We start from the raw sequence: 19,424 nt of genomic DNA on the forward strand, positions 1-19,424 counted from the left end.
CATTTGAACATCTGCTTCTCGAAATAATTCAATCATCCTGTATTTAATGTAAACAATTTAATCGTACCAAGCCATAATTGCGTCCTTAAATGCACTTACGAAAATCGTTCGTCGTGCTGGAAATGGCACCCAACGAAATGATTGCCTAAAGCCCTACGGTTGTCTAGCCAGGTGTATGTTTAATCTCTCGACGCCTCTCCACGCTATCACACTTCGTTTTGATGAAGCGCCACCTCGGGAGGGTTATAAAAATGCCACCTTTCCCGTGAATGCATCGGTACGCGTAAATACCACCGCTTAACGGCTGTACGCCTTTTATGGAGAAATGTGCCAAAATGCCGACACCCAGAGCAGAAAGAGCACGAGCCCGGCGGGCTTTTACTACTACGCGGCACGCACCTCTCAAAGGATGCGCCGAAAAGGTTGAACGCGTGCAAACCCTCGAAGGTCGCTGGAAAGAGGGTGAACGGATGAAGAAATGGAAACCCACCCTAAAGTAGCGCCAAAACACACATCACGTTGGCGCAGGTCCAGGGAACACCGACAGCGAGTCAGACAGCCCACATTCACTGGGCTAAGATAAGCAAACAGTTCACGCAGCGCACGAGCAGTCAATTGGTGTTGCTCATAGGGCTCGTCAATGAAGCCGCCGTAGCAGGGCGATAAAGTTCATGTGCACTTCGGTATGTGATAAATGGCAGCCTGGACGGAAAGAACGCTGCATCAGCTGCTAGCTGGCAATACATTGTGCACGCACGTCAAGCAGGTCCTTGAATCCGGCGAGAAAAACGGCAACTGCAGTTCCTCTGGCGTCCAAATTTCACTATCTACCGCGAGGAAGGCTGCACGTGTTGGCTGGTGCACCTTGAGGATGGCATTTAATGCGCCGCAATCGCACGGCCCTCGAGAGTGGATGATCTTTGGGCCGTTTCCGAGTCGCGAGCACAGAAGTCGCGAGAACGCAGGGCAGAAAGTGAAGAAAACACACCCCGACGAAGCTCCAGTGGGCAGCGCCGAGAGCTGAAAGTTCACCGCTTTGGCCTTTCTTCGGCATCACCGGGAAAATGTCAAACCGATCTGGGGCCGGTTTCGCCGGAAAAGGTCGCACGGTTGCCTACGCCTGGAGGTCATCGGTAGTCTTCGGTCGAAAAAGCGTTCCAATTAAGATAAAGCTTGGCACGGGGCACGGCTTTCGCTCATCGCAAGGTCGCACGCTTTAGGCGGCAAAGCTTGGCAGCTTATCGCCTCCTCGAAGGACGATTACAGATCTCGATCAACCACGGGGTGGCATCTTCGCTTTTGTTTTTTCCATTCACTGTTGGTGTTAAGAATTCCGACGCAAACAGAAGGAAGACGGCTACCTTTCGAAAGCAATTAGACATTCGTTTCATCTGCCCACGTGCCTTTGCTTGTGGTTTAAGACGCATCTCATTTCAAGCACGTGCCACGATGCATTGCGCATCTTCTTCAGCGCGGAAAGTGAATGTAGAGCAAACAGCATCCAAGAACTGCCGACACGTTCACTTTGCACTCCCGACCAGAAGTAGCAGCCGATCTGCGGTAGAACACACGCTGGCACTTTGAAGGCACCTTTCCCTTTCGACATTGAACGACCAGGCTGTCGAGGAGATGAGCGTGGTCTGAGCGGCACCTGCGAGGTGTATGGCTGCCGTACTCATCATTTGTTATTTTTAGCTTCAACCGTCAGCTGCCCGTAAGAGGATGTGTTTTAATGAATAGTTACAAGCAGAACATTCATGGCAGCTACGGGTAGCCCGGTAAGAGACTGTCATGTCTGTGAGTTGTAAATTAGAAAAAAAGAACATCACAAAGGCGCCGGTACCTGAGAGCCGAAGGTGAATCGTCAAGTAAAGTGATCATTGCAGCGATCATGTGATGATAGTTGTAAATTTTCTTTTCGACCATTTCGGATTTTTCTTGCGGGCAAAAATGGCACGTTTTGCTGAGATTTATTTTCATATCACTACTATTTATTTTATCTTTCCGTTATTTACACTGTTTGTATCATCGCTCGCCGTGTGGGTTTCTTAACAACTACTAGAAGGGACTGGTTTTGTACGCTTTTCGAAAAGGTACGCCTATGGTTGTGTGTGCATTATTTCCATTTTTCAATACGCTTTCTTTCTGCTTCCTTAAAATTCACTTCTCAAATGCCTTTAAAGTGTTTTTTTCGTTCAGTTTTCCTCTCACTAAATCTAAGACAAAAAGTATAATGAAATGCTCGTTTCGGTTGTGGTTTCTTTTGCCTTTTGGCGAACTTGGCGGTGCTTGTATCGTTGCTTTTTTGTTCATGTTTTTTGCCGTCTTGCCGAAGTGTTTGTCATGACATGAAGTGCTGAAGCAAAGAGGTTTTTTACATGTATTTTTCGGAATACATTTTGACATTTCCGCTGTCCATCCATCATCATCCAAATAGGAAGTAGAAATTAATGTTTTGGCAAACGACACAAAAAATGAACATCTAACACTCGCTTTTCGCTCCAGCTGCTGAAGATAGCAAACGAAAGCTTTAAATGAATCTCGCATGGTACGGAACCTGGCTGGTCTGGAAAGGGCTGACCTGCTGGAGCTTTCGTGTTGCTCTAATGCTTGTTCACGCTCTGGCTAGCGGCTGGCAGATTACAGGTTATTGTTTATGATCATATTTGCAGGAACGTTCGTGTAGTAAAACTGCTGCTTGCTGGCGTCGTAATACTGGAAGTAAACCAAAGGAGAAAAGGCAAACAGACAATCATGAACCGAGTGGTGTAGGTCGAAGAGAAGCACGCACGAGGGCCACTGAAAATAAAAGATGCTTAACAAGCGTAATACAAGTAAATGCGTTTCGGCAATTCTGCACGAGAAGAAGACGCCTTCGACGGACACTCCCTAAATGTCAGTTACGTCACGCGATCCATCCTTGCGTCGTTGACCGTATTGCAAAGGGCCAATTTTGGCGAGCTTTTCGGGCATTTTGGCACCACTTTACGGGCCTCGGGCTCAGTGTGATTATTTCATACTGGCAACATGTGAAAACAGTTGTTTCGGCAGAGAAATTTACGAACATGGCGAAAAAGAGGCACTGTTGTTGTGGGCTTCGGGTTTCGTTTTAATTACGCCTCTGATCGATAAGAGTGTCGCGCAGGCTTTGCGATGCTGGCGGGCGTTCAATAACTCGAAAATGTCGTCCTTTAGTCGACGGAACATCGCCTCACGAGGAAGGGAACGAACGATCGAAATTCAATTTCGGTAACAAGAATTTTTCGACAAATTAATGACCGCCAATCTGCTTAATGACGTTAAATTACGCTCATTACAGGGCGGAACGTTGCTGTTAATATCTTTGGCTAGGCACTGGGTTGGAAAAGTCCAGCGTTTTTTTTTTCGTCAGTTCTTTGTCGTAAATGAGAGACGAAAACGATGCCCTGTAGAAGCTTTTTTCCATGTGGAAGTGCGTTGAAAGTGAAACATGCGGCGCTGTTGGGTTGTTGACAGGGAGAGAGAAATTTTGGGAACCTCAATTACCGTCATTTTAGGACAAAAAGCAAAGAAGCATTTATAAACCATTAACCAGCTGGAGCAGTTTCACTAGTTTGCCGTTGCGCTGGGAAAATGTCATGTGAAATGAGGTTTTTGAGGTGTGTTTTCTTTTTCTTCCTAATTTTACGTAACAATTATTATCTTTATTAAACCCGTGAAGATGCATTTCAGTTTAGCTTGGAAAGCTGGTTAGTCCAAAAATGGTAATTTTTTTACAACTGTGTCAACATAATTTTCATTCTACCATCGCCTATTTCATAATGCTCTTCGCTTCAGAGACAAAACGCAATAAACAGATAGATAAACCAAATCAACCGAGCCAACCCTTTCACCATCGATAGGTCCAATCGGTTCATTTGCAGCAATTGAAGCTACACGAGCATAACTAATTGCACGCGTGCAGGGGAGCCCGATCGAACGAGAGCAAGTGCTGTATCTGAAAACGTGTCCATTTTCCCACCCCTTCCGGGCGTTCCAAAGGGACGAATTGGGCCGAACGCAATCGCCCAGAGAACGACGTTTTCCCGCTTCGAACCCAAACCATTGCAACACGTCGTCGGTCTTGCCGAGCCCAGTCGTACTTTCCACTCGCGTGCCGTCGATTCAGGTGCTTCGTGGGCTGGCCGTTTTAGGGTGACCCGACTCGTGGCTTGGAGCCCACTTCCAAACTCCCCCGTGCTCGATAAAGTACCGACCTGCGGCAGCCGTAATGCGACCGGGAAAGAAATGTGCCGTGTCCGTCGCAATTACGTAATTGCAATTTGATAATCTCGCCCCAACGGTGATCGGATTGGATTCGGTCACCGGTCGATCGGTCGATAGAGGGCCTCCGGGCGGAGGTGAGCGCTTATCGCTGCCTCCGGATCGAGCCCCTTATTTAGGGGAGCTAATTAGCGGCAATCGATCGGTAGTGTTCGATTGCTCTCCCTCAGCGGGTGCTAGCAAAAAATCGACTAACCTTCCCGAAAATTACTCCTTTAGTCTCTTGGCATGAAAAAAAAAACGAGTGCCACCGTGCGGGTCGGTGAGTCGTTCATTAGCGACGCAACGACGCAGCATCCGGTAAAAGCGCGCGGAAAGCGTAGGGTGTAGCACACACATAAAAAGGCTCTCCCTTTCGGCCGTTAGGAGCGTTTCTAACCGGTGCTTTGTTGCGGCAAGTTCTCGTGTGCAATCAACATGCGACGGGGTGCCCTGAAGGAAGCACACCGTGATTATTACACACTTGCTGGGACCGCTTTGTTACGGTGATCGTCCCCAGCCCAAGTGCCCTCGCTATCCACGCGGGTCGGGCACAACTCGAACTCGAAAGGGTCACCGGCGGGAGCCAATGACATAAGCGCACGGAGTCAGGCCATCTGGAGCAGTGCTTACACTTTGCGCTAGCTTTCACTCTTCGCTTCACGCTTCCCCGAGTTGGGGAGTGGCTCGAGGATCGGTTACATTCAAATGTGGACGAACGAACCGAACCGGGCTCTTGGAGGGTGGAAGGAAAAGAAAAAGGAATCTAATACCGTCCCCTAGAAAGTGGTGACCCTTTCTCTCGAACCACCCAATCGCCACTTGCACGGCGAATGTATTGACAGTACCTACGCTGTGACATGCGACCGCCGCCCAAGATTAACGAGGGCGCGAGCGTTGGGGCGTGCAAATAGATTTCAATAATGGCTGTATCGCAAACCAAACACAGCAGAGGGAACAAAATGTAGCTAAACAGGAACAAAACGTGAATGCCTGAGCTGCAAAATAAGAAGGAAAACCAAAATCGTTCGTTTCTGAGCGCTGTGGCGAATTGCGATGACAAAAGACTTAAACGCGACTCAAAGACACGAACCTCCCGTTGCACGCTCACAGCGAGTGAGTGTGAATGCATTCATTAAATTAGAGATTCGTGCATAAATCATGCGAATGTTTTTCTTTGGCGACGTCGCTCGTCGGTACGCCCTTCGGTCACCCGTAAACTCACCACAATGTACGGCATGTATTTAACCTTTTCGTAGGCCTTGTACTTCTTCAGCTTCGGGTTGTACTTGCCGTTGAGCTTATCGTACTTATCGTACTTGCTCTGGGCTTGCTGCTGTTGGCTGTAGAGATCGTTGGTAGCCAGCAAAGCCTGCTTGGCAGATCCGTACGACACTTCCGTGTGTCGTGGCACGACGGCGTAATATTTGAGACCTTTGTTGGGGACGTACTGCACCGCGAGGCTCGGCACGACATGCGGCTGCTGCTGTTGAGGTTGCTGTTGTGGCTGATGATGCACCGTCGTGTGCTGTGCTGGACTGCCAGTTGGGTTGACTCCGGAAGCTTGCTGTTGCTGCTGCTGTTGTGGCCTATCGATGATCTGTCCCGTCGGTGCGGCGGTTGTAGAAGGAAGTGTTGGGTTCACGGGTGCAACGGTTTGATGATTATGATGATGCTGCTGCTGTTGAGACTGCTTGCGCTGTTCGAGGGTAATGTCGTTGTACTTCGGGCGCGATGGTGGTGGCAGAATGTACCTTTTGTTTTCGCACGAAACAAACCGCAATCAACAGTAATTATTTTTAATCAACACAAAAATAGTGAACTCGAAACATCTCAGTGTGATTAACTCACCTGTAGGGATTGGGGTTCGGGATATCGTCGGATTGATCCTCCCACACCGGGGCAGGATCACGGAATGGGGGCTGTGGTACTGGAGCTGGTGTGCTGGTGGGAGGCACTATCGGGCCAGTGTTGGTGTTCCAATCTACTCGTATCGCCGAGACGTTTGCCGTTGCGAGTAGCAGAAGCACCACTGAAGGCGTCGCGATCTGAAAGGGAGCGATTGAAATGTTTCAGTTTTTTATCCCCATTTTGTTTGGTTTCAAAATCTAATAATTTTCTATTTGCCATTCGGCGCAGGCATCGAATTATGGCAATTTATTTCACGAGTCTACCCGCGCAACGGCATACATTCCCATGGCACCGTGGCCACGCGGCAATGGAAAGTGGGCAGATGATAAATGATCACGTATCGCTATCGTAGAGCCGTTTTTGTCGTTAACCTTTACGCGAGCGCTCTGCGAATGGGCCGATCGTGAAGCAAGCCGCACCACGAATGGAAGGTCGAAAGGAGCTGCAAAAGGAACTCGAGCTGTCCCCTGGCGGGCCAGTTTGCAAGCGCCTTTGGGGAGTCATTTATCAATGCGGCAGCATCTTAATTTGTGCGGGGCAGCATTTAGTATTCTTTTTATTTTGTCATTTCAGAGGAAACTGACCCAAACCGGCAACGTTCCGGGCTCGCGATATCGCTACCGAACTGGATGCCACAATTTAGCTCCCACCAATCGATGAAGAAATTACATGATAACATCTTAATGATGCTTATCGCTTCTGTTTAACCCAGTTGTGCGATCCGATCCGGGTTGCGTAACGCAGGATGCCTCGGGAATGAGGTGTGGCCGCTAAGTAGCCACCATGAGTGCACGCTCAGTGCGTTCTCCGCGTGACGTACGTTCGGTGATAAGTCATCAATCAATTACTGGTAGCCGGGTTGAAGTGTTGTTATTATAACGTATAATAATTCATTTCCCTTCGGCCAATCGGCCGGACTAGATACCTGGGTGTATAGTTTCTAACCGAGAGCGCCACTGAACCGACCGGATCGAGTGGGCTTCTGACTGGTCTGGCTCTCTGGCTGGTCCATTAGGCTCTCGTCGCGGTACGAAGAAATGCAGACGCCGTGCATAAATGCAGCGCAATGCAGTGACTGAGCTGGGCTTGGACTGCGGCCAGGCTGGGTTTTATCAATTACAGTACGCGACGCCCATATTTTTATGTTGGCGTTGCGCAAGTGGGGCTGCTCGATGGACGGCGCGCATTACATGATAGCGCGGGCCTAATGATATGTCATTGAGGAGCTATTTGAATCTTAATACAATCTGCGGGCAGTTAGCGAAATAGTTGCCCGGGGTGGTAGAGTGTTAAACGATGGAACTGGTTAAAGGCAGCCAAAGATATGGGGCAAAAGAAATGAAAAATTTGCTTTCCCTGGACTTTGCATTATTGTAACTAATTTCAATGTTGGTTATTTTGCAACATAAGATACTACTGGTGAAAATAGTTTGGGTTCTCTTGTTTTTATTTTATTTACCTTTATTATGATAAGCAGTGTGATTAGAGAATTGAATTGCAATCGCCTTGAACTATCTTTTTATCATTGTTTTGATTACGAAACTGTATGAAATTTATATCAACGTGGAATCTGTTTTATCGCACTTACAAATCATGTTAACAAACTTCGTTTTCCTCGTAACTTTTTGAAGAAATTCATTTGTTTTGAAGCAAAAAGCCTTATCGCAAGCGCAAGTGCAACTGCTACTTCTATGCTCCCTTTGTATCGTTCGGCACTTCCTGATGAACTATGCAAGCACATATTTGGCCTCCTCGGAAAATGCCTCCATTTCTTTGAGCTGTAGCTAAATTGGAGCAAATTCCCGTCGGCGCACCGATCTCGGCATGCGGCAGTCGGACCAAGGCAAGTGCGTTGCATTTGCCTTCACGGGAATGTGAGCAAATTTCTTCATGCAAACTTTGAGCATCCAGCAAATTTTCCAAACCCTGCAACATTCCTTAGGCGTTTATGTGCCGAGGATTGGGTTTTTATTTTTGGCGGTGCCGTGTATAAAAACCAAAGCCCTCCGGCAGTAAAGTAAGCAGTAGTGAACAAGTGCCAGTACAGTGAGGATACAAGTGGATTTGACAGCATTCGATAACGTGTGTTGCTTGTGAGTTGTGCCTGACCATGAAACAAGTGCGTATATGATGTGTGATTTTTGAAAAAAGAAATTAGTATGGTTCTGATGTGTTCTGTTCTACCCACGTGTTTTCAGCTGGTAGTGCTATTGTTGCAGATCTCATGCCTGCTCTATCTAACAGTGGCTGAACATTCAGAAGAAGCAGCTGCATCATCCGAGCACAGCGAGACCGTGCCACAGGTGGCGCAGGATTACGTGCATCATGAACCGCTCGATTACTACTCGTACCCGAAATACAAGTTCGAGTACGGTGTGAAGGACCCTCATACCGGTGATCAGAAGAGCCACTGGGAAGAGCGTGATGGGGATGTCGTGAAGGGCGTCTACTCTCTGTACGAACCGGACGGAACAGAGCGAGTTGTTGTGTATCGAGCGGACAAACTGCATGGATTTGAGGCTCACGTCAAGCACATCGACCACGGAGGGCTTCCGCTCGCTCAAGAGCACGCCTATCACGGGCAGATCCACGCAGAGCATGGCTATAGCTACAGCAACCAGCACATCGAGTAGCGAACCACCAAAGAATGTCGATCTCTTTCCCAATTCTCAATAAATAAATTTTCTCCAAAGCCACCGTACGCGAACGCGTTACATCAGCTTTTAATGAATGCGAGCGTGAGCCGATGGGGGTGGCTTTCTTATCTAATTTCCAGTTCATTAGCCAAAACCAACACGAAATAGTGCTAATCGTTTGCCGGTTCCCACTGAATCGTCCAATTTTCACCAGCTGGACTATGAGCTGAGACGGACCGATCCCGATGGCTTGGGTGATCTCCCACGTCTGTGGCGTTTTACATAACCTTCAAGCATGCCTCCAGCCAGGCATGATTGATCCTCACGATGACACGAATGGCAATTCTTGTGTTCAAAGAAGACAAAAACCGAGACGCACCACCCTTGATCGGCCATTTATGGCGGGTGGAAGCGAATCACAAAGCGCGCAATAATGCCCGCGATCGACGCATGTGATCGTGTACCATGGGAACGCAACCGCACTGGGTTGGAAATTGAAATGTTCCCCTCGGTTGATTAATGGATCTCTGATTGTGGTTCAGCGTTCGGCGTGTGGGTTGGTAGGTCTTTCTTCTTTCATCCTCACGTAGGGCTCCTTCCATCCCAGCGAGTAATGCGTTCGTGTGTCGATAATTCCTCCGGGCGCTAGCCTCCCCACGGGGAATGGGTTTAGTTTTTTCTCCGACGAAGCGAAAGTGTGGCTGCTTGAGGATCGGCCTAAAAGGGATGGAGTTTGATTTTTATCAGCTCAAAACCCCGGTTGATGGTAACGCGATACCGTACCGTATCCCAAGACACGAGTCCATCGGGTTGGTGGTATTGCATAAGGGGTCAATTAATTTTTCAGCGAATCGTGCGAGATGGGGTGGAGTGAAATTGGTTTCAAAGCTGGCCCAGTTTTGTGCCGGTCGGTTGGTCTGCTCGTGACAATTTCGGGAAACAAAATGCTGATGATTTCGATTCGCTAACGAATCCCGACTCGTAGGCCAATAGAATCCAGCACCCAATTGGTGGGCGAATGGTTTCATTCCACTTTTAGTGAAAGTACGATCTAATAAAATTCCACTCGCGTTCGCTTGATTGGCCACCGCGCAAGGATAATCGGTTCTGCTGCAACGCATGTGCATGATTAGGCTCGAGAAATTGACAGCTCGATTATCTGAGGCTTGAAAGACTCCGTGTGCGAGTCACTTTGGGGCTTTGGTGTGCCATTCCATGCTTCATTCGCTCAGCCAATTTGTTTCCGAAATGGAACACGCTGGACGTTTGGTCTCGATGAGGAATAGCGCCTGTTTGGAAATGCGTAAGGATTGCGCAACGAATCTAAGATGGAAAACCACTCGTGAAAAGAATCATAAGTCAGATTTCATCACAAAAAACTGTGTATGTTTTAATTGGCATTAATGTTCTAAAGTTATCTAGCTGGATCTGAAATTGAAGTAGATTTACTTCATTTATCTCATTAGTATCAGTATTGCTCCTATCCTCCAAAGTTGGCTTCTAAAGAATAAATGCATGAAACCTGACAAATGGCAACATTAATACTGTATTGAGCCACCTAATGAATTATTTGTAGAACAGCATTGTTCTGCACATTGGAAAAAGCTTTTTTGTGGTAAATCGTGCTTGCTGTGCCTGTCGGAAGGGAATTCATCCACAGTACATGCCCGGTTCATTTATGTACCATATTAAGTGCTGGTGCCCACGAAAGCTCCATCGTCATCCGAGGCATGCAGCTAATCAAGCCAAATCGCACCCAACAACTTCCAAAGCCTACTACGTGTCATGGCAGTCCTGTAATGGTATTGCATTTACTATGCTTGAATAGAATTTGGCCTCACCTCGCGATCACATCCATCAATGAAGCAGGAGTCGTTTTTTTTGTGCACCTGTCAGAACAGAAGCTTAGATGCAATGTGTGTTTTGTAGCTCTCATTCTCTGTTTCCATTTTCATTCAATTAAGTTCCAGCAGTGAGCTTCATTGTGCATAGATGGAATGCCAATGCAAGGTGAGAACGTTACGGCACGAGCCTTAAGCATATAATCAAGGCTCGAGAAGACCAGCATGACCGAGCAGTTGTTGTAGATCGACTCCGTGGACGGTGCTTGTCGTTGTGTAATTAATTAAATTTCCGACTAATGGTGCAACGAATTTAACATGCTTGCGAACGTTCTATGGGAGGACATTCATGATTTAAAAGGAGTGTTCCAAGGGTATCAAAATGAACTTTTCTACTATACTAGATAAATTATTTAAAGAACTTTATAAAAAGATTTGTCATTATCGTCTAACCGGGGGATCTTCAATGCGATTGACTATGCTCAACGACACATGAGCCGTAAAATAAAACCATCGTAAAGAAAACACCTCCCAGTAGGCATGCTCACATTTCGACCTTTCCCGACGGTCATTTTCCGGTCATCGGATCACCGGATCGGACCCTCGAGCACCGATTCGTCTCCCTCTCGCAAGATCATAAATCGTCCACTGCCAGCGCTTTACGACGTGATCCGAAACAGTCACACACCTTTGCGGCTACTGATTTTAGCTGACCGCGGTACGGTGTGGCACCGTTTAGGTGGCATTATCGACCGTACCACAGGCGAACGGGACGGAACGAAACCGCCCAAAGGTCTCCTCGCATGATGCAAAGGTGTCATTAAATGGGGCTGCATCGAAGGCGTATGTGAGTGGCACGCGAACTGCGATCGAAACCAAACCATTCCGTAAATGAGCTTAATCCAGACTTGCACGGTGACTACCAGGCATTAGCTCCATTCATCCATCAAGTTGCTGGCTTTGAAGTATTTATTCCAATTACTTTTAATGCAAACATGCGACTTTATGAACACAATGTTTCAAAGCATAAAGAGATGTCCTTCGGTAAACAAATAATTTCATAATGAATTTGCTAATGGTGATAATTTATCGAGTATTTAGAATACACAGCAATGAAATGCAAACATCGTTTCAATATTTAATTATCTTCGATTCAATATGAATCCAGCCGCATAACACAACGCAAGATTAAGGATCGATTGTAATGCGCGCTATTAATCGACGATCGATTGCATAACGACGGTCACACAAATTTAATCAAGTACCGGCCATCAATATTTATGCGACCTTTTCAAACATATAAACCCCTCAGTGGTTGGGCTGGCTTATGCTCGAGACCTGCTCGAGTCCGCGCCCTACTCGCCAATCAATCAAACGTCACCCGTTCGTCCACGCCCGACCTATGGCCCATTATCCATAATGGAGGGTGAACATTTCGCACCGAGTCACACCTTCTAATAGCATAGAATGGTGCATTAACGCACCAGCTAGCGACACCGGTGTGGAGTTCAGCGAACTGGGCATCTGCGAGGGCTTCGAAGCGTTCCAAGACCGGCCTGGGTGGCAACATTGTTGTAATTATGTGCTGCAGGTTACATTCAGGTGCCGTTTGACCGTCCTGTGAGTAGCTAAAATGCATTTAACACATTGAAACCATGGATGTGAGCGGTCTCCGATTAATTAAAGCCCAAGCAAAGTAATTGGTCTCGCGTTTCGCAACTGCACTCTGAGCTCATCGTAGTCGTGTTCTTGAATAAATCAGCAAAACATCGGATTCCTCGACCGGCTGGGAATCCATCGGAGTTGGTGGTGGTTGTAGATCACGACTTGATCTCAACGGTCTCCATTGCCGACTCGGGCCGCAGTTCAAGATCAAGGTCTCTGCACGATCGTCAAACGGAACCATAAACGATATCCGCTGAACTGGCTTGTGTGGCGATTCACGTTTCGCTGCTGATCTCAAGCCGACCTGAGCTTCATTTCCGTGGTTCCGCTTTGGACGACTCCTTCCTCGTGGAGATGCGCATCAATGCGGAAGAGCTCGTGATTTAAGCGAGGACACACGGTGACGAAACCGGTGAAGCTGTTTGCCATAAAGTGGCCTTAATCTGCCGTAAGATGGGCCAGTTTTTGCCGACCGTTTGTTGGCTTCCCCGTGGATCAAACCTCGAGTGGAGCTGGCGTTTGATGGACTTGGGCTAGAGTGAGCACTTCACGGTGGCGTTTTGAGCCTGATCAAACCACTCGCAAATGCCACTTGACGTACAGTAAATACATGCTTGCGAGACGCTGCTACAAACAATTGCCACTCGTAATCACACGGGTGAGAACATTTGCGAGTCGTTTTGCGATCCGTGGTGGGGAATAAAAGAGAATCGTTCGTGCGATTCCGGAATGTATTTTTTGTTCAATCGTGAGAGAGCTTGCCCGAACAGTCATAGGAAGACATTACGTCAAAACGTGTTCGAGGTGCGTTTGAATCGAGTGAAGTTTCAATTCCACACCGGCTTCGATCGGCAGAATTACGCTGCAGCGATGCAGGAAGGGCGCAAGTTACATTCCACTGTCCGCGTCGCAATTTACATACTGCGTAAAGCAATAAGATTGAACAGCTTTATTACGGCGCGTCGTTCTATCATTACGCAGATGCGTGAGGATAAAGGGAAATGGAGTGCATGCGCGTATCTCCTTTGCGTCATTTCTATATCGAATTGAATCAGATTGAGTTGTGGGTTTTTCTAAATGGAGATCGCGAAAATTGATGTTGAATGATACTTACCATCGAAACTTGACGGTTCCGCCGCATTTTGGAAAATCTTTTTTGTCGTTGTTACGGGAAAATACGCAAATTGTTTGATATGCAGTTTTATTTACTTCACTGTATTAAATGGGCTTAAGATTTTATTGAAGTACTGTTTTCTGAAAGAATGAAATCAAACTTTGAGCCCCCTTGTCTTTTCGAAGGAAAGCTGGCACTGGCACTTTTTAATGTTGTATTTTACTTCGTTTTTTCGGTCTGGCTTTCAAAAATATGCTCTTTATTTTCACTATTTGTTATACGCTTTTTGAAAATGTGTCCATTTTACACTAGCAATTGTCAGTGAGTAAAATTTAATAACTCTTTATGCTTTAGTAAATTCTGATAAACGCTCTCTCCAAAAACTGTTAAATTAATTGTCATGTTATGACTTCTCGAACCATATTAAGTGTAAAAATAAAGTTTCGTAAAATAAACATGGAACGTAATTCAAACCAAGGTACCCTCGTGTTTCTTAGGCTTTAGGTAAACAATCGACCCCATGTAGAAGAAGTCTGTCGAATCGGGCTTTTGCCTTTCCGATTGCGTGCAAATCGGACAGGATTCGAATGCATATTGCTTCCTTACCCAGACCCAAAGTGGCTCCATTGTGCCGGTAAACACACGTAATAAATTATGCATGGAAATGGACGGGAAATATGCCAACCTCCGAACAACGTAAGCCGCTCAGCCACAGCCCGAACGATGCTTTCTTTTATGTTCTTTACCCGAAGGTTTTTTTATTTGCCTTTCCACGCCAATGAGCTTTCCCCCACCAACGCCGGTTCAAGCTCGAGGCATGTAACACGCCCGTCTTCGGCTCGATCGCGTTTGCAGAATGCTTTCTTCGATGCAGACCTCCCCTTCTGTCGATTGGCCTCGAAGTCTCGCTCATAGGGGCACCGATAGTGTGATTTCGTAAACGAAACGGTGCCGTTTCGATTGCAATTGAAACGATCCCCACCGTGCTGGCGGAAGAACGATAGAGAAGGGGCAGTGGTCGTAGGTATTTCGCGGTCTGTTTTGCCCGAGAGCCTGCTGCTTTCTGTTGGTAAAATATGTCCCTAAGCTGGGCACTGGCATGGGTAATGGAAATTTGTTTTTAATGTATACTATTTGCTCCTGATGAACAAACTGCCATAAGAAGCATGCAGAAACGAGATGCATGGCGGCTTATTTTCATCGGAGGAACTGTAGAAAAATGTCCTGTTGATATTGACTTCATCAGCTGATTTTTCAGGTGAATAAATTTCACATGAACTTAACATTATTGTATCCAGTCAACGAAGTGTGTGAGTTTTATTTGCAACACTCCGATGCCAAGCTCGATAAGAAAAGTTTATCCAACTAGACAAGTGTCCCTTGAGCTCAGTTCGTGAGTGCTGGATTGCTTACTCTCGCCTAGCTGCTTGCACCAACCGACTCTAGCATGCTGACCGGGTCATCGCAGGACGGGTTAAAATAACCCAACCCGACACCGGGTGCCTGCAAGCAAGTACTTGTGCAATGACCATCGCCCAACGCGACGCGCCCTGTGAGCTGCCGAGTGTTTGCTTTTCTTTCGACCGCTGGCGGGCCGTTTGACCACCTCCAAGCGCAAAGAAAGGAAAGAGCCAGACACCTGAACGCAATAAATAGCACGGGAGTGGGGAAAAATCGTTACACTCTCGTAAATTATCGACACTGCGATTTCAGTGGAGTTTTGGTGCGCGCTATCGATAGCCAAGCATGAGCGGCATGTGAATTTTAATTCACCTATCGGCGTTGGGATTTGCATACGGGCTGGTTGAGCCCACCAGTTGGAGTACCAAAACGCCACAAATCGATGCGTCTACACGGTCTTGCGTCAGTACGCCAACTCCTTTTCAGGGGTTGGTGTTGCCTGCAAAAATTTGCAAAACGACAACGCAAGCGCAGTCACACGCACGACGTCGCAAAGGCGCTTTGAACTTCGGTGGGTCGGTTCGCTTTTTTTTAGTCGGGATTTGCTGTCCCTACCTAGAAAGTTTCCCTCCACTCGATAATGGGGCGCCGATATGCTGGAAGCTGTTTGAATGATAAACATTCTGCGCTCGGGCGAGGCCAAACGGGCAACAAAAGTGGGGATTTCGTGCCTTGTAACAGCGAGTCATCGCTGGCGGTGACTTTGGGGTGATGTGTGCAACGAATCGCTAATTGTTGTTGTTCCAATTATAGTAATGAGTGCTCGACATCGCAACGAGCCTCTGGTTGTCTTTTGAGCACATAAATCATCACTTCTCTAACAGAGAATCGGGGCATAGATCGCCGAAAAAGAATATCGTTGCAGGAGTTTTCTCTTCAGGTGTTGTTTGCTTTTGGGTTTCAGGAAGTGCTTTTCACAAGCTTTCGCTAGAGAGAAGTTTTTTACTCTCCGCGACAATTTTCGTTTGCTTTACAATGATTTTTTGTAATGCTTTGAGCCATTGATTTTGTGCATAAATAAAAAAGTAGCAAATAAGGACCTTTAGCACCTTTTTTTCTTAAGTGGAAAAACATGATTCTTTTCCGGTTTAAAAAATGATATTAAAAAATACGTTTCATGGTTTCAATATTCAACGAACGAATAGTAATTGATCGACGTGCAAGCCATCTGATAAGTGATTGGGTGTGAAATTGAAATCGAAAGTGATTTTTTTCTAATTGATTTTGCATCAACGGTTGGGGAATTTTACTTTGTGATCAAATCTAGAACACCAGCTCAACTCCTGCGCCCTTGCATCGCTAATGATGCGCGAGTTTCAGTTTCAATTGACTGACGTCTCGTTTCGCTGCTGACGTAACGAGTGGTCCGTAGTCATCTCATTTCCATTTTTCCCTCTTTCCGCCTTTGGAGTTAATTCAAGCATCAACAGACTCGAACCCACTCCCAGACTAAGACCGGCTGCACACGGACTCTTCCGACAAATTGGCAGATCGCCTCACCTGCGACCCAAGCGCTTTGTCCTCTTCGCAAAACGTTCTCGGTCATTATTTCGCTTCAAGGTCGCTTGATTCGCGGAACGAGCGCACGCGCGCGCATCTCCTGCGGTCGACAGGACGTGCGGCAATTCGAGCGTCCTCGGCGACGGGATCGTCACACACCGCAGGAATCTCCCGTCGATTAGCCCCCGGTTGAACCGGTTCCACCTGGTGGAAGATCAGGACGATTGGCCGGTGGCGGTGAATGTATAATTCATTGCAATCACTGCCATCTTCCTGGTTCTTAGTGGCCGACCTCGAATACTGGAGCACCTCGACCTGCGAGATGAAGCCCGACAGAGGGGAGCGTTCAAACATGCGCGCGTCGCAGTGCCATTGAGGCGTGTTGAAGCGACACTAGCGAAGGGGCATCTTGAGATGAAGGTGTTTTTTAGTGCTACTCCGTCGCGAATCACCCACAAGATAAAGAGCGCAATCGAGCAAACAATCGACGACCATCACCGAGCTGCCGATGGATGTCGCCTTATCTGGCTTGTCTTCATACTGCCCATTCGGGGTCGTACAAAAATCCCACACGAGCGTACACAATCCCACCAGACAGGGGACGAACACAACGTACACGTCTCGACAATTGTCAATTTCACGCAGGCTAGCTGGCTGGTTCGTAGGCAAACGGTGATGTTGTATTGTTTCTGCAGCCATGCGGCATGATTAATGATTCGATGTCGAGCTACAACACACACGCGCGTGGTTGGAAGGGGTTTTGTTCTTGCCACCGGAAACTGCCTAATAAACACTCACGTCCGGGGTTCGTTCTCAACGCTGCGCACTTCATTATCACTTGCGCACACGGCACTACGCGTTGTCACATCGTGATTCTTTTGGCTAACGGACTGCTCGTCATTAGGCACATGGTCACACATTTTCTCCCACAAAAGTATCGGCTTTGCTGTTGCCTCGTGCCAGTTCGACGTATTCAAACGAAGCACAGCAACGATTAGATTATAAAACACTTTTCACGGGCCGAAAATTGGCTTGAAATCAACTGCTTTTGAGAGCATTTGTACAAGAGACTTCAACCAGTGAACAAGACACGAACCCTCCCACTGATGCACCAAGTCTCACCAACAGCACACTTACAGCGCGTTGCCTGTCCGAGCGATCCGAGACGGCGCCGGAATCCGGTGAAGCGCGTGATAAACCCGGTGACGACAAAAATCGTACTAAAAGTTTCAAAAGCCAGCGAAAACGTATTAAAGTTTGTTTGTCGCCATTTTTTGCGCTGCAACCGCGATCACTCTCTCTCTCTCTCTCGCGCCACTGGGGCATCCCCACCGATCCGGTGTTGGAGCGCTTGGGCAGCTCGTTTTGGCTTGGGGACGTCTGGTGCGAGATCAGCGAGATCGACACTCGTTCTCTTCGAAGCTGTGCCTCGCTCTGGGAGCACGCGTAAAGGAACTCAACTCGGAGACCGGCGCAATTTTCCCATTCCATCAGTACTCATTCTCCCCGATGCGAGCCCTCGACCATTGGTTATGTCACATTTGTTTATGTTTGCTTGGAGCTCCGCTTGCTGGGGAGCTTTTTGTCTCTTTGGCTGACCGTGAGCAGTGAGCGACAACTGAGAAGCTGGAAAATGTGGTTTCGCGATTACAAGACGATAGTTTCTATGGAAAGTGAAAACCTCGCTCAGCATTAGTTCTGGCAAATGGTGTAGAAATGTAAATTAAGTCACCTTCATCGTGACGATTCAACCAGCATCGTTTATCAAACTAAGTTGGTTTGTCTCCATGAAACGTGCACAGTATTTAATTGTTTTACATTTGAAATGAAATTGGGTTAGTTTATCAATCGTTCGAAGGTTTTTTTCTATTTCTCAATGCAGCACCGTTTCAATTTAGTTTTCCACTAGTAAAAGTATAGCAATAGATGGCAAGAATGCGGGAAATGTTTATCGAAGCACATTTATTATCCCACGTATTTGGTGACGAGTATGATGGCTATTCGTATGGCCCCTATAAAACCAAGCAGATTCAAATGTTACAGTTACGCAATTACTGGTGTTGTACGCACATCTGAAAAGGAATACAGATGACTCATTTCAGCCAGGAAATACTTACGAAGCATTTTATATATTCAAATTATTGCAGGAAGAGAAGTTCTGCAGGAAGATAATCCTAGGAAAAAAACCTAATGTAGTCTTTGGGTTGTGTTAATTAAATATGCTTCGAAATAGATTTATATATTCAAATTCTAACGCTGAATTTTATGAATCATTCGATCAGGAAATACAATTCATTTGCCTTCATGCATCGTACTGTTTTTGAATGTTCAATAAAACTTTCGCTTATTCATAAATTGCTAACGGTAGTGCACCATAAATAATGTGACCATGCAAATGTCCATAAGGAAGGAAGAAAATATTCCTACTACAGTAGCATGACGCATGTTCAAGAATCCAGCAAATTGAAGAGACAACCGAGCCTAGTTGTGACACACCGAGTTGTCTTTCGAATAGCCCAATCACAAAGTACTTTCGTACCGAACGGCACAAGCCGCTGTCGCAAGCCGTTGCCAATGTGAATGCCCCGTCCGGTTCATCTTCGGAGGCTGTAAAATCAGCTGTTTAACTCCGCACGTCGAATGTCAAGTGATGCTTCCCAAACACGATAGTCAGGCCGACACCATAGCGCATCCCAGAGCAGCCACGGCATTTGAAAGTATGCTCGATTCACCCCAGAGTCGACAGCTGTGCCGAATCTGTACAACGGAGCTGGTTTTCTGTAGGGGCTCCAAACCAACAAACCGGTATCGTAGCCGATACCGCGGCACCCGTAGGGAGTTATGCCATGGCACCGGCAGCGTTATTTCTGGGTCAACGCTAGATTTGAGACCTGATCGTCATTATCTCGGTGGCTTACGGGATGCCAATCGCAAACAACCCTCGTTAGCTCCCGGACGCTGGAGGGAACCGATCCGTGAGCTCGAAGGCCGTATTGGAAGCCGATACCCGGTTCC

At 47.1% G+C, this 19,424-nt stretch overlaps 1 protein-coding gene across 1 annotated transcript; it reads right to left on the minus strand.

Moving 5' to 3' along the window:
• Positions 1-1,990: 1,990 nt before the first annotated feature.
• On the minus strand, positions 1,991-17,612 carry LOC128725979 (tyrosine-protein phosphatase non-receptor type 23). The gene is made up of 5 exons (XM_053819754.1): positions 17,547-17,612; positions 13,449-13,588; positions 6,133-6,329; positions 5,507-6,035; positions 1,991-2,715 (listed from the first exon to the last, which is right to left on the minus strand). Exons 2-5 carry the CDS (start codon positions 13,473-13,475, stop codon positions 2,641-2,643), a joined length of 828 nt encoding a protein of 275 aa, XP_053675729.1. The 5' UTR covers positions 13,476-13,588; positions 17,547-17,612; the 3' UTR covers positions 1,991-2,640.
• Positions 17,613-19,424: the final 1,812 nt, after the last annotated feature.

The sequence above is a fragment of the Anopheles nili genome, chromosome 3, assembly GCF_943737925.1.
Source record: "Anopheles nili chromosome 3, idAnoNiliSN_F5_01, whole genome shotgun sequence".
Lineage (NCBI taxonomy): Eukaryota > Metazoa > Arthropoda > Insecta > Diptera > Culicidae > Anopheles > Anopheles nili.